Genomic DNA, 27,491 nt, shown 5'->3' with positions numbered 1-27,491 from the left:
ACTGCAATAAATTTGGCAAAAAAATTAAGTTTATGTTCTCAACACACAGCGTTATGTTTTGGAGAAAACCAATACAACACATCACCGAGTACCACTCTTGTCACGTGTGCTCCCTCTCCTGCCTTTAGGTCACCAGGCTCCTCGTTAGGGCGCACACCTGTCACCAGCGTTAGCCGCATAATGACACTCACCTGGACTCCATCACCTCCTTGTAACCTGACCTATATATGTCACTCCCTTTGGTTTCTTCCCTAGTCGTCATTGTTTCTGTTCTGTTTCTGTCAGTTCTGTGCGTTATTCGTGTGTTCTTGTTTTGTGTTATTTTACTTTTATTTATTAAAACACTCTGAACTTGCTTCCCGACTCTCAGTGCACATCATTACAACTCTTCATATTTTCAAGCATGATGTTGGCTGCATCATGATATGGGTATTCTTGTCATCGGCAAGGACTAGCGAGTGTTCTAGGATAAAAATAAATGGAATAGAGCTAAGCACAGGCAAAATCCTAGAGGAAAACCTGGTTCAGTGTCCTTTCCACCAGAAACTGGGAGACAAATTCACATTTCAGCAGGACAATAACCTAAAACACAAGGCCAGATATACACTGGAGTTGCTAACCAAGATGACATTGAATGTTCCTGGGTGGCCTAGTTGACTGAAATCGTCTTGAAAATCTATGGCAAGACTTGCAAATGGCTGTCTAGCAATGATCAACATCCAACTTGACAGATCTTGAAGAATTTTTTAAAGAATAATGTGCAAATATTGTACAATCCAGGTGTGCAAAGATCTTAGAGACTTACCCAGGAAGACAGATGTCATAGATGCCAAAGGTGATTCTAACTCTATGTATTGACTCAGGGGTGTGAATACTTATGTAAATTAGATATTTTTTTTCATTTCATTTTCAATAAATTTGCAAGCATTTCTAAAAACATGTTTTCACTTTGTCGTTATGGGGTATTGTGTGTAGATGGGTGAGAAACATGTATTTTATACAAGTATTTTTTTAAATTTCAGGCTGTAACACAACAAAATGTGGCATAAGTCAAGGGGTATGAATACTTTCTGAAGGTACTGTACTTTATTTTGTATTTATTTATTTGACATTTATTTAACTAGGCAAGGCAGTTAAGAACAAATTCTTATTTTCAATGACGGCCTACCAGGGAACAGTGGGTTAACTGCCTTGTCCAGGGGCAGAACAACAGATTTTTTTACCTTGTCAGCTTGGGGATTCGATCTTGCAACCTTTCGGTTACTAGTCCAATGCATACTGTATGAAGTGGGTAGAACAGTATGTAAACATTATTAAAGTGTCCAGTGTTAAATGACTATGCAAATTGGGAAGCAGTCCCTAAGGTGCAGGGTTGAGTACCGGGTGGTAGGCGGCAAGTATAGTGCATTCAGAAAGTATTCAGACCCCTTGACTTTTTCTACATTTTGTTACGTTACAGCCTTATTCTAAAATTGATTAAATTATTTGATTTCCTCATCAATCTACACATAATACCCCAAAATAACAAAGCAAAAAAACAGGTTTTTAGAAATGTTATAAAAAACAGAAATACTTTATTTACATAAGGTTTCAGACCCTTTATTCACTGCAAAAATTCAGGGCTTGCGGCTTCTCTTCTGTTAATACTTCTTGCCCTAAGAATACTAAATTAACCCCTTGCTCACCAGAATAATGTCATAAATCAACAGAATGAATGCTTCAATCTAGTTGACATCTGTAAAGTTTTATCTTTCATCTCTGCTTCTCTCGGGCAGCAAAGATGTTTAGGGACCGGGGAGAAAATGAAATAACTCTAAACATTACATCAGTTTGGCCACTTTTAAGGAAATAAAAGCTGTGAAAACTACCCAACATGTACATTTAAGTGGCTAAAATACTATCAGCTTTTATGATGCAGATTAAGATAGTACCTTTACAGACAGTCCCTAACCGCACATTCATTCTCTCAAGATGCTGAATGAAATAAATTATATTTCTCCACTCCTTTTTCAGAGTTAAAATGTACATTTGGTATATAATTTCACTGCAAGAAATACTTAATTCTGCAGGAGTTAATATTATATTAGACTATGCGAGAGGTTATCAGTCAGCGTCAAGATTTCAGTTGGGCTACTATTCCATTCAACCCATCTGAACAGCACAGTTCCCTTGACGTGTCATTTTGAGGTCCTCCTCTTGTGACTCTCAAATGTGTATGTAGCCTCACAATCACCACACGTGACATAGCCGGCACTGCTATCATTCTATTTTCACCACTTTTACCAAATCTTTCCCAAACATTAGGCTACTGTTCTGGCCCTCCCTTCAATTTATTTTCAACTCTCTATTTCACAGCTTTTCTCTTATTGAATTAAACTCTGTTTTCCTTTTTGCCTCAACGGATCAACGTAAACTTTTGCTGCTCCAAATTACTTGGCAATTGCCATGTATTTGGTGCGCTACAGTTAGGCCTTAAAACTTAGACTAACGCCAGATAAAAATAATGAAAGAAAAACCTCAATGTAGCCTATAGATATGAATTGAACAAGAATTGTACATTTATGGATTTTCAATGCATTGTTTTCTCTCAATAGTTCATGACCCATATCCACGGGGACTGCAGGTTATGAGTCAACCCTCGCATCACATCCTTATACAGCTAACTGTTTCCTGAAGCTGTGTCGTATTCGTTGAGACTCTTGGATACCCATCTTTCATTGAGGCCATTGAGTTGATCAGTGGATATGGTAGTCATGACTACCCTAGCTCTTGATGGTGTGCACTTCTCTGTGATGGTATCCGCCTGGAGCCTGTGTGTGTGTGTGTGTGTGTGTGCTTGCATGTATGTAGGCTATGTAATGTGTTTGTATTTTAATAGAATACTGCAATATATGTTTTCGAATAAGTAGCAGTATGGCATATCAGAAATAAGAGAAATTAACTGAAATGAAATGATCTTGAACAAACCTGAATATTTGAGATCTAACTTGTGGGTTGACTCTAATCTCGTTGTTTCTCCACAGGACCCGGGCTTCGCCGTGTTCCTGTTCGACAAGCTCCAGCACCTCCAGTGTCCACATAGGGGCCCGTATGCTAGAGAGGACAGCACCTGCCAGGTCTGTGGCACTGCCCTCCACCAACTGAGACGCCTGGCCCTGCAGAAAGCCTTGGGCCTCACCGGAGACATGCCCGACCTGCATCCTGGAGCCTTCTCCTCAGGGCTGACCCCCCGCCCTGCCGCCCACAGCGTGGGCACCCTACCCTGCCAGGACTGGTCCATGGAGGACTCGCCAGCCAAGCAGCCACCCAGGTTCTATGATCAGATTCCTGGGGAAAGGTTCAGGGGGGGACTCCAGGGTTGGGGTGGGATCCAGAGCAGCTACATGGGAGGGTCCAAGTCCACGGTGACTCCCATACCACAGCACTTTCTGGAGGGAGTGTGGAGAGTCTCTCGTGTCAGGAGGGATCATCATCCTCATTCTGCTATGGTAAGTTCATATTCTCTTTTGTTTTCTTTGGGTTAGGGTATTTTGGGCTAGACTTCATTCATACAGTTTCGGTCTTTTAAGCATTATGAAATGTATTCAGACCTGTGTTTGTCCTTCTCCTGAAAGCTACCTAGCAAACACTTTCAAGCCGAAATGCATTATTTTTTGGGCAAAAAAGACACCTTGAATTTGTCCTCCATTTTCATCCAAGAATGGCTACCATTTTCATTCACTTTGGTTAGTGCTGCACGGTAACACATTCAACTTTTTTATACTCCATGTGCTATGACAAAACCATTCAGGTCTGAGAAAAGACCTTGGTTTTGCTGTTACCTTGGCAACGCAGAACAATTTGAATTACTGTGACTCTAGAAAGGGTTAGGAGTTGTGACCAGGGTCAATGGAAAAGGACTTATTTCTTCATCCATGGCTTCTGTTAGGAGTTTGGTTGCCAAGCATGACATTTCTAGCTCTGGAATAGTGTGTATTTGACTGAAACTACTGTAGTTTATATATTTTTTCAGGCCACTTATTAATTAGGCTTTATTAAACGACCCAGTGTCAATTTTATGGCTGGCCCTATAATCATATCATCATGATTCACACTCCTAGTTCAAGGCTGAGGCGTCTTGAATACCACTCCAGTTAAGTGACATGACAGGGCTGCCACCACAGGGGGACTTCATCTGCCTGAATGAGATGTCACCCTCTGATGATGTCATTTGGGGTGTTAATCAGGACTCGGGGGTGACATGACCAGTGTCAAGGCAGGTGCCTGCTCATAGCTCAATATAAACAGTGGAGTTGGGAGTCTCTGTCATATAACTTATTTTAGAGATGATCTTTTTAACATTTACCTCCTACTCCATTCATACCAGAATAATCATGCATAGTAGTTAGTCAGATAACTTTTAATCCACCTTGTACTGTTTTGGGCATCCCTCTCAGGACATTATCTGATCTAGAAAAATGAACTATCCATATATTGGCGTAATGAAATGAACACACCACTACATCATCTAGCCTGTACAAAACTAAAATGCCATCCCCTCTGACTCACAGTCCACTGAGGAATACAGAAGGTAAACAAAGCTGAGGTTCATATCACCGGAGAGTTACAGGCAACACAATTCAGCTTCCTTTTTACACTTTTCTTATAAACAACTCTAAAGGTTGTTTGGCTAGTGCCAATTCAAGTGACGGACTTCATCCCCATGAAAAAGGATGACAGTAGGTGGAGGCTGCTGAGGGGAGGACGGCTCATAATAATGTCTGGAACGGAGCGAATGGAATGACATCAAACCATGTGTTTTATGTATTTGATACCATTCCACCGACTCCGCTCCAGCCATTACCACGATCCCGTCCTCTCCGATTAAGGTGCCACCAACCTCCTGTGATGCCAGTCCAGTTAGTCCTAGGTAAACCCAGGTAGATAGATGTCGGCCATGACACCCCAAGGCTGCATCAGTAGTCATTAAATAAGCAGATTGCCCAGCACAATACCCTCCGAGCCGGGATCACAGCCTTCCAAACACCACTTGACCTTCCTATCCGGAGATTGAACATTAGGTCATCTCAATGCGGAAGGATTATCACGCTGATGATGTCCATTGTTGACCTCACCGCCACACAAGTACCATCCATCCATGTGCCAAGTAACTCCAGTGACGGGCTGATTAAACTTGGGAACACGGGATTGGCCTCCTGGCTGCCACACGCCCCCATGCCAAGTGAGTCTGGATTTGTTTCAGACACTGCTTTCAGACACATGGGATCTAAAGCATAACCATGCTTTAGACTGTATACCCCTCCATAGAGGCACTCCTACAGATTAGGCATCACAGTCCTGTTTGTAATGGGGTTGTAATGAGGGCCAGAAATCAATGGGGAGAGGATTGGATATGCAAATGTTGTCTGAGGTCATTGTAGAATCTACAGAGAGAATGGTCGCTATTGATCGCGGGCGAGATTTGTGAAGTGCTGGACAACGGCATTAAGTGCGTGCTGCGGCGAAGTGGAGGAGGAGGCTGTGGGTCAGAATGGGATTAATGCCAATTTCTCTTGATTGAAGAGAAGAAACGGATGAGAAACTGAGTGGTTTGATTGATTGGACGATTTGGGTGTGGAGGATGACATCGAGACGACTGATGGACCAGAGAACAGCTCTGATTGGCTTATCTTCTGTCTTTTGTGTCGATTGACAGCTACAATAGTTTTAATTGAGGGCTGACCTCTATGCCTAATGGTAGCCTCTGGTCAGAGCTTGTTTTACAGCGGATAGAACTGAGCTCTGTATATAATTACGAGATGCTCTTGTCTCCGCCCTAATGATGGGAGTCGTTGTCCCAAAGGCAGGAAGGCAGGTGACAAGTCTAATTCCAAAATAAGCTCATATGGCTTATTTTAGACAGATTTTGGCAAAAGTGAAACCTCTCGCTTCTCCTCTTCCTCTCTTCTCCTCTTCCTCTCTTGAACCTCTCTACCCAGTCAGATACCTGTTAATAATGTATTTTCTGATTGAATAGAATTGCTTTGAATTTCACAATACAAGAAATGGAGGATGGTTTGACTACTATGGTAATTTGTCTCTTAACATCTCACCTGATATCCCAATGTGTGTTCTAAAAACCTAAGAAAATATTTGTCTCCTTTTGAAAACAAGAGTATGAACGTGTATCCAACCAGTATGTATTGTATAATAATGATCCTAAGTATGTTGTATGTTCATTTGCTATGCTGTTGGGACTTACAGGCAATCTGTTCTCAATGTTTATTTTCTGTGTATCTGTTAGCATCCACTCCCTCCAATGTCAACAAGTGCCTCTGTGCTGCCAAGAGTTGGACAGCTAATGCTTTTGATTGAACGTGTGCCGTTTAAGGCAGCCAATCGTATCCCCTATTCCTTCTCGGTGTCTGAAAGCAATTAGACCTTGAGCTGGCACATCGCATCCCAATTACACAAAAACCTGAGTTGGACACCTCAGAGAATTGTGTGCCACTGTAGGGACCTTTCAGTGGACGTATGGCAGGTGTGTGTGTCTGTGAGCGGGTGGTGTGTGTGTCTGTGGGTGGGTGGGTGGGGGCCATGTGGGTGCGTGTACGTGAGTAGCTGTGGGATGTGTCTGTGGGTGGGTGGGGTGTGTGGGTGGGGGTGTGTGTGGATGGGTGGGTGTGTGGGGTGTGTGTGTGTGTGTGGTGTGTGTGTGTGTGTGTGTGTGTGTGTGTGTGTGTGTGTGTGTGTGTGTGTGTGTGTGTGTGTGTGTGTGTGTGTGTGTGTGCGTGCGTGCGTGTGTGTGTGTGTGTAATGATCTACACTCAGCAGACAGTTTTTAGGTACACCACTCGTTCACAAAAATGGATCGTCCTACAGACAGTGAGTCAAGTGGCCGTGGCTTGCTATATAAAGCAGGCAGGCATCAAGACATTCAGTTACTGTTCTTTTGAGTGTTAGAATGGGCTAAATTAGTAACCTGTGACTTTGAGCGTGGTATAATTGCCGTTGCCAGGCGCGCCGGGTCCAGTATCTCAGAAACGGCCGTCCTCCTGGGCTTTTCACCCAGGACAGTGTCTAGGGTTTACCGAGAATGGTGCAACAAACACAAGATATCCAGCCAGCGGTGACCCTTTGAGCCAAAACAGCTCGTTGATGAGAGAGGTCGAAGGAGTATGGCAAGAATCGTGCAAGCTAACAGGCGGGCCACAAACAGATATATAACGGCGCACTACAACAGTGGTGTGAGCACGGCATCTCGGAATGCACAACTCGTCGATCCTTGTCACGGAAGGGCTATTGCAGCAGACGACCACACCCGGTTCCACTCCTATCAGCTAAAAACAACAAACAAGAAGAAGAGTGGAAAAACATTGCATGGAACATAACAGCGAGTTCAGTTTACCTGAGTGGCCTGGTCAGTCCCAAGACCTCCACCCAATAGAGCGTCTTTGGGATGAGATGGAACGGGCTGTTCACAGCATGAATGTACCGCCATCCAATCTGTATCAACTGCATGATACCATCGCTTCAGCATGGACCAACATCCCTGTGGAACGTTTCCGACACCTTATAGAATGCCCCGAAGAATTCAGGCTGTTCTTGGAACACTACAGAACTCAGAACACTACAGAAGCCATAGGATTTGGGAGGCCTAAGAATGAAAGATGGGTACTTGATTTAATTAGGGAGGAGGTAGGCGAGGGCACTGGAGACAAGGAGACGTGTCAGTAATGCTCTGAGGAGACACCACCCCATTCGGCCGAGCCAGATGGTTCAATGCCGTCTGCAGCCTTCGAACGCTGCCCCTACCAGAAAAGTGACTCACCAAATTCTCAGAGGAGAGGGAAAGGTGTTGGTTTATGTTGAGACTGAGAGAAACAAGGGAAGGACAAATGGAAGAGAACACAAAGGAAAAGGAAGCCAGGATCATGCCTCCCTCCTCTCTGTGCTGACAGATGGGGCCTGGTTCTCACCTGAGGTGAATAAGCACGTCTGACATCCATCTGGGAGGCTTGGCTTGGGTTGAGTGGAGGAGTGGGCACACCTCACGCTTCACTGCCTTCCCCCATTTTGGACTGGGCTCTGATTATGAAGGACACGATCAAAGATGAGGATTCAGAGAAGGGTCTGTAGTCATTTCAGTGTACCATGCTGAAATACACAGACAGATATAGGAGTATTATTAGATGAATATAAGCATTTTCCATCAAAGAAATTGTTCCATTCACTAAACATTGAATTTACTAAGAGTAAAATGTTTGATTACTGGGAACAGAGAAGGACTAGACACATACCAACAAAGCAAGCTATATTATTAGTTTAATTTCTATTTTGTAGCCTACACCTGGGTTTTTTATCAGACTTAGTTGACAAGCAGAAAAGGATCAAGAGGGTGAATTGCCGATCAAAGATGTATTTTTTGCACAATGTTGAAAACCAGGTGCAGAAAAACAGCCTCACAAACTGTGAAAGGTTTGATCGACAAAAAAAGTTGTTTCGCTTTCTGCTTCAAATCACCAACAGGCCACTTTGAGCCAACCCAAATGGCAGGCACACTGTAGGGTTCCTCCCTCTCAATTAGTCCCATAGGCAGCACATTTCGTGAGCATTTTTTAAGCGTTTCTTGTTGCCCAGAGTGACCTTCCCGCTGTCATCAGTACCTGGGTCTGCTCTGGAACAGCCGTGCCAATATTGCACACCTCCAGGGTTGGGTAGGTTACTTTCTACATGTAATCCGTTACAGTTACTAGTTTCCCTTCCAAAATTGTAATCGGTAACATACCCTTTGGATTACCCCAAAATCAGTAACATAATCTGATTACATTCAGATACTTTTAGATGACTTTCCCGTTAAGAAGCATTAGAAGAAGACAAAATGTATGTTACCAATTGAACGACATCTATTGGATAAATCCATGTTAAAGTTTACATAGCTGGCCATATATGGATGTTACATTTTACTTCATGGGTTGGTTATGTAGGCTTCTTCTAACCTATTGGTTTCTACTACATATAATAATACGATTCAATTTATCTTTACATTAAAAGCCAAAGTCTATCACAATTCCAGTCATTCCAATATGTTATACCCCTTGATCTTCAAGAATAGGATTCGGAAATATGGAATTATAGATAAAAAAAATTGTTTAACCTGATCATAACCCCGAAACTAAGAATGTATAAGACAGCCATACTCTGTTCTTTATGATTTTGTTGTCATGGAAGGCTGATTGGGCTCATTGAGTCGAGTCGAAAAATCCATGTTACGCTCATGGAATGGCCTGCTTTGAGCACTAGTAAAGTGAAAAACGAATGCCACATGCTGCATTTTCTATGGGCCTATTGTTTACCTTTTTGTTAGTGACACTTTGATATCTTGATAATATGCAGCTCTTTAAAAGGAAAATCCACAGATGAAACAATTACAAAATGTCACCCCGCCTCGGTTTTATTAAAAACTGAGGGATGGGCCTGGAGAAATGTAACCCCTCTCAGATTACTAGACAGAACTAGGGATGCAAGGACTGATCATCCATGATATCAAAATGATTGTTTTAACCATGTTATGAGGCTATACAGTGTTTGTTACATTTACAATTGAACTAAGCTCATGAGGCATTTATAAGTTATATTCTTCAAGAATCAATGGATATATATATATATAATTTGTAAGTCCAAAAATGGATAAAACTACAGATTGCCCCTTTAAGTCTATCAACAGTGTGTGAGTTTGAGCATGTGTCCATTAGGCCTATGGATATATATTTTTTAAACAGCATGAATTAGATTGAGCAATAAAAGCCTCACTTTTGTTCCATAGGCTGGGTCCACACTATGCAGCTGCTGCTAGAGCACATTTTTCACTGGCTGTCCACTGGTTTCAAAAACAATGATTGACAGGCAGCTTAAACTCCTTAAATTCAAACACTATTGGGTTCAAATACACCTTTAGATTTGTGAACAGCCATCCACAACAACCACAATCCGTAAGGCACAAATAGTTACATGAGAGAGTAGCATTGTTTCACATCAATGCGCTATGTAGATATCAATAATAAGTGATATCCGTATCACCGTAGACTACACCACTGCTGTCATCCTTACCTCCAAGCGTTAATTAAAGTTGGATAATATTTGGATGCTGACAGTAGTCGCACCATTGGAAGACATGGCTTGGACTTTAGTCTACAAAACCCTATTCCTGCTCTTTTCCCGCAATCCATCAAACACATTTGGTGTGTCATCATAGTGGTCTCTGACATCATAGTGGTCTCTGACATCATAGTGGTCTCTGACATCATAGTGGTCTCTGACTTGTGGTCAGACTCACTCAGGTGGAACAAACTTAAACTTCCTCCTTTTTTCAATGTTGATTTGAACTTCATTGAGAAAAACAGAAAATTGACAAAGATTATATCGCAAACATCCTTTCTGAATTTAAAAGTAATCTTCAAAGTAACCATTTAGTTTTTCAAAAGTATATGTAATCTGATTGCAATATGTTTGCTGCTAATGTAACAGATTACAGTTACCGTTTTAAAAAAACATCTTACATGTAGTCGGTTATTCTCCAACCCTGTTGGACAACAACCTCCCAGGGGTAGGGAAGGAGTGAGAGAGAAAGAGAATAAGAAGATAATGGAAAAAAGAGAGAAACATTTTCTACTTATGAATGCTAAAACTACAAATCTCAAACCTCATACACTAACAACAAGGAATTATAGCAAAGCACGCTCACTGAAAAGATACTAGTCTCGTAAATGATATATTCTGAGCTGAAAAAATGTAGAATTGACTAACGGGTGAACCACAAGGCCAAACAGCCGCCATAGCACCGTATATGACCCAGTTCCATAATTCATTAAGTCATGTGACTTGACTTATTGCTTTTAGTTCCTCGAGGTGCAAAGGGCCAGTACTGTATGGATTTGTCAGACTCTGGTTACACCTCAGCCACCCCGGTAACATCTCAGCCACCCCGGTAACATCCCAGCCACCCCGGTAACATCGCAGCCACCCCGGTAACATCCCAGCCACCCCGGTAACATCCCAGCCATCCCGGTAACATCTCAGCCACCCCGGTAACATCCCAGCCACCCCGGTAACATCCCAGCCACCCCGGTAACATCCCAGCCACCCCGGTAATACCTCAGCCACCCCGGTAACATCTCAGCCACCCCGGTAACATCTCAGCCACCCCGGTAACATCCCAGCCACCCCGGTAACATCCCAGCCACCCCGGTAACATCCCAGCCACCCCGGTAACATCCCAGCCACCCCGGTAACATCTCAGCCACCCCAGGTAACATCCCAGCCACCCCGGTAACATCCCAGCCACCCCGGTAACATCTCAGCCACCCCGGTAACATCTTAGCCACCCCCGGCTCTTCACACCTACTGCCTTACCCTAACACCATAACCTAGCCGTTACATCATAAAAATATGGACCTCCAATTTAGACCCAAATGTAGATCTCCTGCTGGCCATTAATAGGCTACTGCTCTGCCGGCCAGCCTCTACACTTGAATTATTATAGGATGTGTGAGAGGAGTTTTTGGTAATATATACAGTCGTGTTCAGTGGGATGTGGGTGTTTGAGTGATTCTGGATCTCTGTAATCTGTTCCACTGCGAGGAAGAGACAACATTATTCTACAATCTACAGCTCGTTATCTACCCATCAGCCATTTGGGTCTGACTTCCAAGTTGCAACATTCCTCCTCGTGGCTTATTCACTGTAACTTCCATTGAAGCTCGGAAACAAAAATAGCGAAGCGTAATGCATCTGGGTTACTTGTTGCCATTATCTTATATGTAGTTTAAGCACACGCGTGTCACGTACAGGTACGCTCACTCAAACTGCCATGCTATAGAATGAGAAGAAAATGTGCTACAGCGTCTATGAGTGGCATCCTGGAGATGATTAAAACGCGAGTGTGTCACGAAGGGCACCTTTGAAGCCATACTGAAGGTGTCTCTTCCCATGGTCACATGTGTCTGTCAGACTAGTGCGCTCCTGTTAGGGGTTATATAAATAGCACTGCTATCAGGTGTAGTCGGCAGATGGTTTACCCCTGGGGTGGATAAACAAGTTACCAAACAAATATTGTTGTTGTTTGTACTGTAGACATGCTTCAACAACCATATAGATACGTATGTTTGCAGTCTTTGTGGGGGGTGATTGTGGGGGATGATTGAGGGGAGGGTGATTGGGGGGGTGATGATGATGTAACATGCCAAAGATTAACAAAGAAATAACAGCTTGCTCTACCTTTTTCATAAGGTATTTAATTCTATAAATTATCTCAATGTAAATACTATATATAGATTGGGGGAAGACCCTGTTTGTTAGGAAGAACCCCCCCCAAAATACTGTTCTTTTCATTAGGATTGGAACAATTTTAAAGAAAATAGAACTTGACCTGTGAGAAATGACGATTCCCTGACCACTGTTATGTTTGAGTCAATTTCTCTGTTACTGCCAACAGAAAAGCAATAGATCAGGGGTAGGCAACTAGGTTCAGCCGCGGGCCGATTTTTGTCAGAGAAGGTGGTTCGGTAGAACACAATGATAATAATTTGTACACTGCAAATTGACCACAACTAAGCCCAGAAAAGAGATTGTATTTGATAATAACAATAATTTAATTCCTTTATTACATTGAGACACGACCACGTCTCTTTTTTTTATTCATGGGAATACTTGGGAACAGTTTCCTGAATTAAACTCATTTTACAGTCAAACATTTCACTTTGGGGGGCCAAAAGAAATCACTCCGGGGCCGGTAATTGGTCCGCTGGCCGCCTGTTGCCAACCCCTGCAGTAGATCAAATTGCTAGCCATCAACAATTATAGTTGCCTGTATTAACATACATTTTACATATACAACTACCAGGTACTGGCCCTTCTTTTACTCAGAGACCTAGAATCACTTTAAGAGCAATAAGGGGGCATCTGTGACAATGTGGCAGCTGGGGGCGTCTTGGCTGTGTCAGTGTGGCAGCTTTTTGTTGTTGACTACTTCCGTCCTCTCTCTGTGTGGCGGCGCTTCCGTGGAGGGGCGAACGGCGTGCGTCTCTGTAATCCTGTTAGCTGCCGCGCCAACGCCGCAGTCAAAGAACTGAATAATGGACTCCCCGCCAAATGTCGGCACTCCGCAGACATCGCCACGGTAATCCACTGTGATGAGTACAGAGTGGATGCCTGCCCCAGTTTCTTCATTTCCTTATAGACTAAAGGGATGAGAGAGAGAGAGAGAGAGAGAGAGAGAGAGAGAGAGAGAGAGGAGAGAGAGGGAGAGAGAGAGAGAGAGAGAGAGAGAGAGAGAGAGAGAGAGAGAGAGAGAGAGAGAGAGAGAGAGAGAGAGAGAGAGAGAGAGAGGGAGAGAGAGGGAGACAGACAGGGAGACAGAGGGAGACAGAGGGAGAGAAATTAAAAGACAAAAATGAAACAGAAAGACAAAAATGAAACAGAAAGAGAAAGAGAAAAATGTCACATCCCCAACAAAAGGCGTCACCAGAAAGCAGACAGCACATTAAAAGATGCATCTGGCTCATTTGAAAGAACAAGGCCAAATGGAGATTGTGGGAAGGGCTGCGTTGACTTGTGAACATACAGTAGCCTATGAGATGATTGGCACAAGTGGTTTATCTCTGTTAAATCAAATGGCAGACAAACGACTGTTGTGTTTTGTCCAACACTCAAAAGTTCACTCTCATTCTCATATTACACGTCAATCTGGTTGAATTACATATCCTATGTTATCTCATATTTTAGTCACAGATGATTAGAACAAGTGATAATGGATGGGACTCTATCAGTTTTTCAACGCTAACCATATTGTAGCACAGTGTGAGTCGGTAATCAGGCCAAAGCTAATGACCAAAGCTAATGACCAAAGCTAATAAGCTAATGACTAGCTAGCAGTGAGAGTAAAGGACCAAGATTACCAACCTGCAGCTGCAGCAAATGGAGTGACAACGAACTGTAGCATTGTTACACAGGTCATTTCCTGCTGTGGAGTGGCCTGCGTGATGTGTTTTCCCTAAGCTTTTTGGTACTCCTGCTCACAAATGCAGGAGCCACATCAACCAAAGCAGTCACTCAACTGAGTTCCCCAACAGGCTTCTCTGACCTGTGAGAGCACATTACGCAATTTGTTTAGTTTTTTGAAAATATGCAATTATCTTGCAATGTTTGGTTTTTACTTCACTAAATGTTTTGGTTTGTTGAAAGCAAGTCATGGTCATACACATTGAAGTTGGATGCAGAGTTTGTATACTTTTTTTGTCACATTGGTTGATGCTCATGTACTCTCTCCATCTCTCTATCCCCACCCACCCCCTCCCTCTTCTCTCCCTGTCCAGACGCAGGGCTTGGCTCCTGACCCATACAGGAACTACATGCCCATTGCCCCTGGGAGCCCCATCTACGACTATGCCACCATCACTCCTACCGTACACCAGCCCCAGCCCACCCCCACCCAAACCAGCCACACACCCTCTGCTGCAGCCTCGTTCTTCATCAGGTAAGTCAAAGCCATACTTTACCCTAAAGAGCCTTGTGGGTGATATATGCATATGTAGATTTCAGAGACTTGTGAACTTGTGGCTTGATCGATGACGCAATCCACTTTGAAACTGCTGCCTCTTTCCACATATCAGGGCAGTAAATTCAGGAAGTGAACTGAAATTTAAATTCAATAATTTAAAAAAAGGCATATATTTTCAATGACTCATTCAATTGAAGAATTTTTACATTTTAAATTTAAACCACTTCCTAAATTGACTGCCCTCAATTCAAATTGACCCCAAACCTGCTACACATCATACAAATAATGGTTATATCCACGTTTGTCCTGGATTGGACCATTCCAATAGGGCATATGCGACCAACAGCCTCGATTCGGTCTTATGTAGCAAAAATTGAAATTCTGATTTTTACATTGGATTAAAGTAGAGACTCAGAGCTAGAAAATGGGATATCAAACACTGCTGTTGAGAAACAATGGGAAAGTAATTCTGCCTCAAAAGCTGATAAACTTGTATCCCCACTTTTGAGAAAATGGCACGTGAATGTTTTGGTATTCCTGCTGGAGACCTCTTCTTTGTCTACATCCATTCAGCATTGTTCACACCCTCTTATGCCTTAGCCCCACCCACCTCTTTAAGGATTCACATGAGAGGCCATGTGCTAAACAGAGTGAGTAGTTTAGTAAACAACCAAATATTTCAAGACTAAAAGTGGTAAAAGTAGTAGCTTACAATAAGGACAAACTCCAGATAAAAATCCATGTTATCTAGTCCTTGGCCTATATCCTAATCTGACTTTGGTGCAGGTCATGTTATTCTTCACATTAACGTCTCTGGTAAACACACGCTATATCAAATCAATTCTACATTTATTTGTCACATGCACAGGATACAGAAGGTGTAAACAGTACATTGAAATGATTACTTGCATAGTAGCAATATCAAAAGCAGAAAGTGTACAGATATAACTATTTTATCATTATTAGATGACACAGACACACTTGTCTAAATTGAATGGTCATGTGAAGGAAATGCTATAATCAACCCCCCAGCCACATCTAGCTAAGTGGATGGGTCACTATTGTCTAGACATGTACACATGTTCATTAAATACAAAAGATGGTCGTAACCACCCCCAGATATAACTGGCTATCTTGATGGGTCATGTGATCATCTCTCTTGTTTAGACATGTAGAGTCTTGTTTAGACATGTAGCTAGATAGCTGGCTAGCTAAATAATGAACCGGAATAATCCCAACTCACACTACTACCAATACAAAATTGTCATAGTTGTAGTATGAATCTGCAGGTAGCTGGAACTATTTAACTCTGTTTTGTTTGGCCAGTGTTGTGTCAAGTAACATTGGTTCACACTGACCGTGGCGTATGCAGAAAGTAGCCCATCACTTTATTCCAACTGATCTGTCGATAGAGTCTGCTAAATTCAGGGCCTCAATGTTGTTGAGAAATGTAGCAAAACTTTTGGTCAGGTCACAGTTGCAAATGAGAACTTGTTCTCAACTAGCCTACCTGGTTAAATAAAGGTGTTCTCAACTAGCCTACCTGGTTAAATAAAGGTGTTCTCAACTAGCCTACCTGGTTAAATAAAGGTGTTCTCAACTAGCCTACCTGGTTAAATAAAGGTGTTCTCAACTAGCCTACCTGGTTAAATAAAGGTGTTCTCAACTAGTCTACCTGGTTAAATAAAGGTGTTCTCAACTAGTCTACCTGGTTAAATAAAGGTGTTCTCAACTAGTCTACCTGGTTAAAAAAGGTGTTCTCAACTAGCCTACCTGGTTAAATAAAGGTGTTCTCAACTAGCCTACCTGGTTAAATAAAGGTGTTCTCAACTAGTCTACCTGGTTAAATAAAGGTGTTCTCAACTAGCCTACCTGGTTAAATAAAGGTGTTCTCAACTAGTCTACCTGGTTAAATAAAGGTGTTCTCAACTAGCCTACCTGGTTAAATAAAGGTGTTCTCAACTAGCCTACCTGGTTAAATAAATGTGTTCTCAATTAGCCTACCTGGTTAAATAAAGGTGTTCTCAACTAGCCTACCTGGTTAAATAAAGGTGTTCTCAACTAGCCTACCTGGTTAAATAAAGGTGTTCTCAACTAGCCTACCTGGTTAAATAAAGGTGTTCTCAACTAGCCTACCTGGTTAAATAAAAGTGTTCTCAACTAGCCTACCTGGTTAAATAAAGGTGTTCTCAACTAGCCTACCTGGTTAAATAAAGGTGTTCTCAACTAGCCTACCTGGTTAAATAAAGGTGTTCTCAACTAGCCTACCTGGTTAAATAAAGGTGTTCTCAACTAGCCTACCTGGTTAAATAAAGGTGTTCTCAACTAGCCTACCTGGTTAAATAAAGGTGAAATAAAAATAAATAAAAAATAAATAGTTATTGATGGCTAATGTTATATCTTTAAAAACTGCAGTAGAAATGACTATCAACACATAATGAGCAGCTCACGTTATAGACAGAAGCATGCTACATCCAGACCATCCATTATCTCAGCAAATACTTGTTTACATTCAAATGCCTCTCCTGTAAAGTAGTGATGTGCAACAAACGCCTAGTTCCACAAACTAGTTACATGACCAGAGACTCAACACATTCCCTCGCCCCATCTGGTTGTTTTAAGGCTATATACTATATACTAAATATACTAAATCTTTAAATGCCAATTGCGCTATAACGCAGATCTTCCTCGGTGCAGATGAAATCTAAGCCTTAGTCTCCTTCTCCACTTCCAAGGGGAAGGCAGGATACAGTCTGCCCCATTACTTATTCAGCCCTCCAGTAGTGTTCGTGTCAAAATCTCGGAGCCTTTTCCCAGGCTACCAAAATACTCTGTTGCTGCTGGCAATCCATATATATTGCCAGTATTGCTTGTAGCCCTAGCCAAAGATGTCAGTGATGGATGCCTGGGTTAATCACTTGGAGTGGGGAGATAAGTAATTTATATATAATTTTCACACATTAGCTACTATTCGACAGCCCATGGAAATGATGATGCAGATGTTCATTAGCTCTGGAACTGGAAACTAAAAGCATAACAACCTAAAATGAAAGCCTCAGAGTGAACTTTTCTGTCCAGAATGAAGTTTGAGCAGTCTACATGCTGACTAGGTTAACTTCCTACGTTGTAGTATTTGGAGGTTGTTTAGATTGCAACCAGAAAGAAGGGTAAGAAGACAGAGACAAAGTAAATACCTGAGCGAACCAAGGAAACTTATTGAGAAAGATTTCACACTTTGACACTGAGGATATTTTTTCCCAGCACTGTGAAATAATAATCTTTATCTAGTGTAAGAGAACATACCTCAAATGTCAAGCGTAACGTTCACTCATATGCTACAGTCTTTATTTGTTGGACTACTATTGTCATCCGGGTGAGATTGACACACTTGTCATGAATCTTTGTCTCAGGGATTAATATAGAGTTGCTAGTTTGTGTCTGACAATCATGCGTAGCTAATGGCAACCTATTCCCTATATAGTGCACTACTTTTGACAAGGACTCACAGGGCTCTGGTCCAGTATGTAGGGATTAGGGTGCCACTTGGGACTTTGACAATGCCTCCACACTCTTTTTCCAGTTCTAAAAATTGCAACTGTGTCTGTCTGTATTTTGACTCCGATTTTCATTGGAAACTGAAATTGATGTTGGATTTGAGTTAGACAGACAACAATAGCAGGACAAAATCTAACTACGTAAATCATAAATATGTATTCCCCTAGTTTCTTGTAGGCCTGGATGTATTAGGCTGTACAGTCAGCTGTAGTCGTGATCTTATCGTGCTATATTTCCCATCAGCCAAAGCTCTAGTTCAAAGTAGCCTACCACTTCAAAGAAAGAGTAGAACCTGCCCACGCAAAGACCACTTCGACACCATTTCAGCAGGTGGCCAGATTATCAGATAGGATCTATTTCAGCAAGTAGGCGAGGCATTCTCTACTGAAAGGTCAACAACAAGCATGGAGGAGAAGGGGAGAAGGCTGAACTGACACCCTTCACAATACCACTACTCTGGATTCTGTGCGTGTGTGTGTGTGAGTGTCTGAGTGTGTGTGTGTGTGTGTACGTGCGTGTGCTGGTTGTGAATGCGTGCATATGGGCTCTATATTCTTTCAATGAAATCCAACAAAAGGAGGTACAAGAGAACCTATATGGTTTATATAGGTTAGGTTATAGAACCTATATGGTGCAGGTTAGGTTATAGAACCGATATGGTGCAGGTTAGGTTATAGAACCTATATGGTTCATATAGGTTAGGTTATAGAACCTATATGGTTCATATAGGTTAGGTTATAGAACCTATATGGTGCAGGTTAGGTTATAGAACCTATATTGTGTAGGTTTAGGTTATAGAACCTATATGGTGCAGGTTAGGTTATAGAACCTATATGGTGCAGGTTAGGTTATAGAACCTATATGGTGCAGGTTAGGTTAGAGAACCTATATGGTGCAGGTTAGGTTATAGAACCTATATGATACAGGTTAGGTTATAGAACCTATATGGTTTATATAGGTTAGGTTATAGAACCTATATGTTTTATATAGTTTAGGTTATAGAACCTATATGATGGAGGTTAGGTTATAGAACCTATATGGTGCAAGTTAGGTTATAGAACCTATATGGTTCATATAGGTTAGGTTATAGAACCTATATGGTGCAGGTTAGGTTAGAGAACCCATATGGTGCAGGTTAGGTTATAGAACCTATATGGTGCAGGTTAGGTTATAGAACCTATATGGTGTAGGTTAGGTTATAGAACCCATATGGTTCATATAGGTTAGGTTATAGAATCTATATGGTGCAGGTTAGGTTATAGAACCTATATGGTGTAGGTTTAGTTTATATAACCTATATGGTGCAGGTTAGGTTATAGAACCTATATGGTGTGGGTTTAGGTTATAGAACCTATATGATGCAGGTTAGGTTATAGAACCTATATGATGCAGGTTAGGTTATAGAACCTATATGATGCAGGTTAGGTTATAGAACCTATATGTTGTAGGTTTAGGTTATAGAGCCTATATGTTGTAGGTTTAGGTTATAGAGCCTATATGATGCAGGTTGGGTTATAGAACCTATATGGTGCAGGTTAGGTTAGAGAACCCATATGGTGCAGGTTAGGTTATAGAACCTATATGGTGCAGGTTAGGTTATAGAACCTATATGATGCAGGTTAGGTTATAGAACCTATATGTTGTAGGTTTAGGTTATAGAGCTTATATGATGCAGGTTAGGTTATAGAGCCTATATGATGCAGGTTAGGTTATAGAACCTATATGGTGCAGGTTAGGTTATAGAACCTATATGGTGCAGGTTAGGTTATAGAACCTATATGGTTTATATAGGTTAGGTTATAGAACCTATATGGTTTATATAGGTTAGGTTATAGAACCTATATGGTGTAGGTTTAGGTTATAGAACATATATGATGCAGGTTAGGTTATAGAACCTATATGGTGTAAGTTAGGTTATAGAACCTATATGGTGCAGGTTAGGTTATAGAACCTATATGGTGCAGGTTATGTTATAGAACCTATATGGTTTATATAGGTTATGTTATAGAACCTATATGGTTTATATAGGTTAGGTTATAGAACCTATATGGTTTATATAGGTTAGGTTATAGAACCTATATGTTGCAGATTAGGTTATAGAACCTATATGGTGCAGGTTAGGTTATAGCACCTATATGATGCAGGTTAGGTTATAGAACCTATTTGGTGCAGGTTAGGTTATAGAACCTATATGGTGCAGGTTAGGTTATAGAACCTATATGGTTTATATAGGTTAGGTTATAGAACCTATATTTTTTTATATAGGCTAGGTTATAGAACCTATATGGTGCAGGTTAGGTTATAGAACCTATATGGTGCAGGTTAGGTTATAGAACCTATATGGTTTATATAGGTTAGGTTATAGAACCGAAATTTTTATATAGGTTAGGTTATAGAACCTATATGGTGCAGGTTAGGTTATAGAACCTACATGGTGCAGGTTCGATTATAGAACCTATATGGTGTAGGTTAGGTTATAGAACCCATATTGTTCAAATAGGTTAGGTTATAGAACCTATATGGTGCAGGTTAGGTTATAGAACCTATATGGTGCAGGTTAGGTTATAGAACCTATATGGTTTATATAGGTTAGGTTATAGAACCTATATGATGCAGGTTAGGTTATAGAACCTACATGATGCAGTTTATGTTATAGAACCTATATGATGCAGGTTAGGTTAATGAACCTATTTGGTGCAGGTTAGGTTATAGAACCTATATGGTTTATATAGGTTAGGTTATATAACCTATATGGTTTATATAGGTTAGGTTATAGAACCTATATGATGCAGGTTAGGTTATATAACCTATATGGTGCAGGTTAGGTGATAGAACCTATATGGTGTGGGTTTAGGTTATAGAACCTATATGATGCAGGTTAGGTTATAGAACCTATATGATGCAGGTTAGGATATAGAACCTATATGATGCAGGTTAGGTTATAGAACCTATATGTTGTAGGTTTAGGTTATAGAGCCTATATGTTGTAGGTTTAGGTTATAGAGCCTATATGATGCAGGTTGGGTTATAGAACCTATATGGTGCAGGTTAGGTTAGAGAACCCATATGGTGCAGGTTAGGTTATAGAACCTATATGGTGCAGGTTAGGTTATAGAACCTATATGATGCAGGTTAGGTTATAGAACCTATATGTTGTAGGTTTAGGTTATAGAGCCTATATGATGCAGGTTAGGTTATAGAGCCTATATGATGCAGGTTAGGTTATAGAACCTATATGGTGCAGGTTAGGTTATAGAACCTATATGGTGCAGGTTAGGTTATAGAACCTATATGGTTTATATAGGTTAGGTTATAGAACCTATATGGTTTATATAGGTTAGGTTATAGAACCTATATGGTGTAGGTTTAGGTTATAGAACATATATGATGCAGGTTAGGTTATAGAACCTATATGGTGTAAGTTAGGTTATAGAACCTATATGGTGCAGGTTAGGTTATAGAACCTATATGGTGCAGGTTATGTTATAGAACCTATATGGTTTATATAGGTTATGTTATAGAACCTATATGGTTTATATAGGTTAGGTTATAGAACCTATATGGTTTATATAGGTTAGGTTATAGAACCTATATGTTGCAGATTAGGTTATAGAACCTATATGGTGCAGGTTAGGTTATAGCACCTATATGATGCAGGTTAGGTTATAGAACCTATTTGGTGCAGGTTAGGTTATAGAACCTATATGGTGCAGGTTAGGTTATAGAACCTATATGGTTTATATAGGTTAGGTTATAGAACCTATATTTTTTTATATAGGCTAGGTTATAGAACCTATATGGTGCAGGTTAGGTTATAGAACCTATATGGTGCAGGTTAGGTTATAGAACCTATATGGTTTATATAGGTTAGGTTATAGAACCTATATTTTTATATAGGTTAGGTTATAGAACCTATATGGTGCAGGTTAGGTTATAGAACCTACATGGTGCAGGTTCGATTATAGAACCTATATGGTGTAGGTTAGGTTATAGAACCCATATTGTTCAAATAGGTTAGGTTATAGAACCTATATGGTGCAGGTTAGGTTATAGAACCTATATGGTGCAGGTTAGGTTATAGAACCTATATGGTTTATATAGGTTAGGTTATAGAACCTATATGATGCAGGTTAGGTTATAGAACCTACATGATGCAGTTTATGTTATAGAACCTATATGATGCAGGTTAGGTTAATGAACCTATTTGGTGCAGGTTAGGTTATAGAACCTATATGGTTTATATAGGTTAGGTTATAGAACCTATATGATGCAGGTTAGGTTATAGAACCTATATGATGCAGGTTAGGTTATAGAACCTATATGATGCAGGTTAGGTTATAGAACCTATATGATGCAGGTTAGGTTATAGAACCTATATGGTGCAGGTTAGGTTATAGAACCTATATGGTTCATATAGGTTAGGTTATAGAACCTATATGGTGCAGGTTAGGTTATAGAACCTATATGGTGCAGGTTAGGTTATAGAACCTATATGGTTTATATAGGTTAGGTTATAGAACCTATATGATGCAGGTTAGGTTATAGAACCTATATGTTGTAGGTTTAGGTTATAGAGCCTATATGATGCAGGTTAGGTTATAGAGCCTATATGATGCAGGTTAAGTTATAGGTCCTATATGGTGCAGGTTAGGTTATAGAACCTATATGGTGCAGGTTAGGTTATAGAACCTATATGGTTTATATAGGTTAGGTTATAGAACCTATATGGTTTATATAGGTTAGGTTATAGAACCTATATGGTGTAGGTTTAGGTTATAGAACATATATGATGCAGGTTAGGTTATAGAACCTATATGGTGTAAGTTAGGTTATAGAACCTATATGGTGCAGGTTAGGTTATAGAACCTATATGGTGCAGGTTGTTATAGAACCTATATGGTTTATATAGGTTAGGTTATAGAACCTATATGGTTTATATAGGTTAGGTTATAGAACCTATATGGTTTATATAGGTTAGATTATATAACCTATATGTTGCAGGTTAGGTTATAGAACCTATATGATGCAGGTTAGGTTATAGAACCTATATGGTTTATATAGGTTAGGTTATAGAACCTATATGATGCAGGTTAGGTTATAGAACCTATATGTTGTAGGTTTAGGTTATAGAGCCTATATGATGCAGGTTAGGTTATAGAGCCTATATGATGCAGGTTAGGTTATAGAACCTATATGGTGCAGGTTAGGTTATAGAACCTATATGGTGCACGTTAGGTTATAGAACCTATATGGTTTATATAGGTTAGGTTATAGAACCTATATGGTTTATATAGGTTAGGTTATAGAACCTATATGGTGTAGGTTTAGGTTATAGAACATATATGATGCAGGTTAGGTTATAGAACCTATATGGTGCAGGTTATGTTATAGAACCTATATGGTTTATATAGGTTAGGTTATAGAACCTATATGGTTTATATAGGTTAGGTTATAGAACCTATATGATGCAGGTTAGGTTATAGAACCTATATGGTGCAGGTTAGGTTATAGAACCTATATGGTTCATATAGGTTAGGTTATAGAAACTATATTTTTGATATAGGTTAGGTTATAGAACCTATATGGTGCAGGTTATTTTATAGAACCTATAGGGGTATGTGTAACATCCCATATAACCAGGTGGAAACTGAAATGGACAGTTGGTATGTTATGAGTATGCGGTATGAGAAACATTTTGCACAATATCATGATATGAATAGGATAAATACTACAGAGGTGGATGGAGGAAAGTGTTTTTCATAGATGAGAGCACTCAAAATGATTTCTACTTTTAAGTGCTTTGAAAGCCAGAGTAAAACTACAGAGTAAAACTACAGAGTAAAGCTACAGTGGAAAATTGGTAGGATAATAGATTTTAGGAGGAAGAAGGTCTGTGCGGGAAAAAAGCATGACATACGAGTGACATTAACAACACAGATATACAATGCCACAAAGCACACAGAAGCCGCTTCACAGAGAATTTCTAGAAAGTGCTTTCCATCACCAGTGCTGTCTCTCAAAGCCCCTCCACCCTTAAAACGTTACAGCACATACCAAAGGAAAAGCCCTTCAGAAATCACCAGGCGAGAGACAGAGAGCCTTAAGTATTAAACCTACGATCACATCAAAGTCATCCCGGGCAGCCTTTTCTAAAGACACAGAGAACGAGAGAGAGAGAGCGAGAGAGAGAGATAGAGAGAGAGAGAACCACTCTCCTTTTATCTGTAAATCTTTGAAGGTTAGATTACCATTACAGTCATAAAACCTCTCTCTCCCAGCAGATTGGATTTTTGCACTGCCGAGCAGATTTTGAGAGCCATGCCAGGGCAAATGCCTGGGAGTGAACCGTCCTGCGAGGGATGGATCATCCGAAACAGATAGATCATATACCTATCTGACACACACTGACTTATTGGAGATACAGTAGCTGACGTATTATACATAGGCAAGAACTTGGACGCATCCAACTGGTTTATGCACTGTGTGTGCTATAGCGCACATCTTGTTGGATTTCGGTGCATTTCGAAGAATGGGAATTCAGTTTAAGGGAGTTCTATATGGACATACACTCACCGGACAGTTTATGAGGTACACCCTTCTAGTACTCAGTCAGACCACCCCCCTTGCCCACAGAACATCCAGAATTCTTAGGGGCATTCTACAAGGTGTCGTAAACGTTCCACAGGGACGGGGTCCATGCTGATGCAATGGCATCACGCAGTTGCTACAGATTGGATGGCGGTACATTCATGCTGCGAACAGCCTGTTCCATCTTATCCCAAAGATACTGTATTGGGTTGAGGTCTGGGGACTGACCAGGCCACTCAAAGTAAATGGAACTCACTGTCATGTTCCAGGCATTGTTTTGTCAATTGTCAGTTGTCCAGTGTTGGTTATCATGTGCCCACTGGAGCCACTACGTCTTGTTTTTAGCTAATAGGAATGGAACCTGGTGTGGTTGTCTGATGCAATAGCCCATCCGTGACAAAGATCGAAGAGTTGTGCGTTCCGAGATGCCTTTCTGCACACCACTGTTGTACTGTGCTGTTATTTGTCTGTTTGTGTTGCGCCTTTTAGCTTCCACAATTCTCCTTAGCCCTCTCTCATTAACAAGCTGTTTTCGCCTGCTGGACGGCCACTGACTGAATGTTTTTTGCTTGACGCACCGTTCTTGCCCAGGAGGGCGGCCATTTCTGAGATAGTGGATCCGGCTCACCTGGCACCGACAATCATACCAAGTCTCTTAGGTCACTCGTTTTTCCCATTCTAACGTTCAATCAAACAGTAACTGAATGCCTTGATGCCTGTCTGCCTGCTTTATATATCAAGCCACGGCCACTTGACTCATTTTCGTGAACTGGCTGATGTACATAATAAACTGTCTGGTGAGTGTATATCTGACTATATCGTAGGTGAATTTCTTCTCAGTGCAGCAAATCAGGAGAAACAGCATTTGTCATTGACACATAGACCTAAAGAGAAGGGCTGCTCTGCTGTAGGACCCCATGGACAGCCTCTACATGGACAGCCTCTACATGGGCAGACTCTACATGGGCAGCTTCCACATGGGCAGACTCTACATGGACAGACTCTACATGGACAGCCTCTACATGGGCAGCCTCTACATGGGCAGCCTCTACATGGGCAGCCTCTACATGGACAGCCTCTCAATGGGCAGCCTCTACATGGACAGCCTCTACATGGGCAGACTCTACATGGGCAACCTCCCCATGGGCAGCCTCTACATGGACAGCCTCCACATGGACAGCCTCCACATGGGCAGCCTCCCCATGGACAGCCTCTACATGGACAGCCTCTACATGGACAGTCTCCACATGGGCAGCCTCCACATGGACAGCCTCCACATGGGCAGCCTCCACATGTCCTGTTTTGACAATGCCAGCGTGAGTACTCCTTCCTAGCACGACTTGTTTTACCACACTGCCAGCTCCAACCCGGCAAGTGGGAGGACGACTGTCACAACACTGCTTGGGTCCTGGGGTTTCGATTCCACCACGCGACTGGAGAGTCTCAGAGGGAAGTCAACAGGTTCAGGGGTGAATCAGTCTGAAATATTTTAAGGAGCGGTGGCTTAGCATCTACATGCAATATGAAAATGACCAGGGATGCAACTGAAAGTAGAATGGGTTGTTTGTTGACCATAATGTGGTTGAGCTTCTTATGTACAGTGTAAGCAACCTGACAAAAAATTTATACAATATACTACAGTTTAATTCAGCCCTTCCTGAAAAATGTCAATGGATTTAAAATAGCAATAAACCACTAACCTACTATAGACGAAAGTGAAGAGCCCCAATTTTCACAATCCATCCCACAGCCCCACTTCACTCCCTTCTTCATCCTCCATCCTTCCATCCCCCTTAATTTGTTTCTAAAATACAACCCTGCTGCCATGGCAACTTGCTTTGGAGGTCCATTCCAAAGTGTTGAGGTCGGGTGCTCTCCTAGACCCCAGGGATGACCTTGAGAGAGGTAGTTGCTATTCTATATTCACACTGCATTGAGCCTTGTGCATTCAACAATACAGTACTTACAAATCCAGCATAATTGCCCCAGAGGTGGGCAGCTGAACCAAATGAAACGCGGCTCAATCTTGTCTGTCTGTCTCTATATCATTTGCATAATGTGCTAATGCTTTGTTTCATAGGATTATGGTATTAATGTTTGTGTGCCACGACGCCACGATATCCCCCCATGTATTTCTACACACTCTACATTCAAAATCAGCTTTCAAGCTGTTCGCTGGAAGTAAGTGACTCTTGGTGTCTTGCACACCTGCACAGATTCGCTGACCGCCATGTCAATAAGGGTAGGCTTGGCTCGTGATTGGTTAACAGGTTGGAATGAGCTACACTGTAGTTAGGTTAGTCATGGTGGATAGACATTCTGTCAGCTATAATTTGCTCATCGCAATCTCTTTGTCTTGAAGGACCAGAAAGCTCTTTCTATACTACACAATAAAAACCTGACTATTTGCTGGATGTAGACTTGGTACTACCATTGAGATAATTGTGGACCTTGGACACAAGAGGTTGAGAATTATAATTGTTGAGGAACACTAGCATTAATTAGAAAGGAATATTCAATTTTGATAGAAAATTATGCTTTCATTGGCTCCCCAAAATATGACCCCCTAAAAAAGCAGGACATGATCCACCTAAAATCTCATTGTGAAAAACATCTATATGTAGGGTCTCAGTCCCGTTTCATAGTTCTAATCTCTATGGAGGATGAGGCTGTTTCTGATAATATGCCAGTGGGATGCACAGGGCCGTGGCCTGTTAGTCATTTTCAGCGATGTGGGCTGACCACATCTGTTCTTTGACTGATTCCATCCTGGGCAGCCCCGCTGGTCAATACGGTTAATGTATGCAGAGAC

General features: G+C 41.3%; 1 protein-coding gene across 3 annotated transcripts in view; it reads left to right on the top strand.

Annotated features, from left to right (window-relative positions):
• kif26aa (kinesin family member 26Aa) overlaps positions 1-27,491 on the top strand; it is a 176,028-nt gene that overhangs the window by 63,884 nt on the left and 84,653 nt on the right. For all 3 annotated transcript variants that reach the window (XM_024419610.2, XM_024419609.2, XM_024419611.2), the window contains exons 3-4: positions 3,024-3,488; positions 14,352-14,512. In XM_024419610.2, the coding sequence (XP_024275378.1) occupies positions 3,024-3,488; positions 14,352-14,512 (626 nt within the window). The remainder of the gene's footprint in view (positions 1-3,023; positions 3,489-14,351; positions 14,513-27,491) is intronic.

Source organism: Oncorhynchus tshawytscha, linkage group LG05 (genome assembly GCF_018296145.1).
Source record: "Oncorhynchus tshawytscha isolate Ot180627B linkage group LG05, Otsh_v2.0, whole genome shotgun sequence".
In the NCBI taxonomy this organism is placed as follows: domain Eukaryota; kingdom Metazoa; phylum Chordata; class Actinopteri; order Salmoniformes; family Salmonidae; genus Oncorhynchus; species Oncorhynchus tshawytscha.
This window is presented reverse-complemented; position numbering and strand designations above follow the sequence as displayed.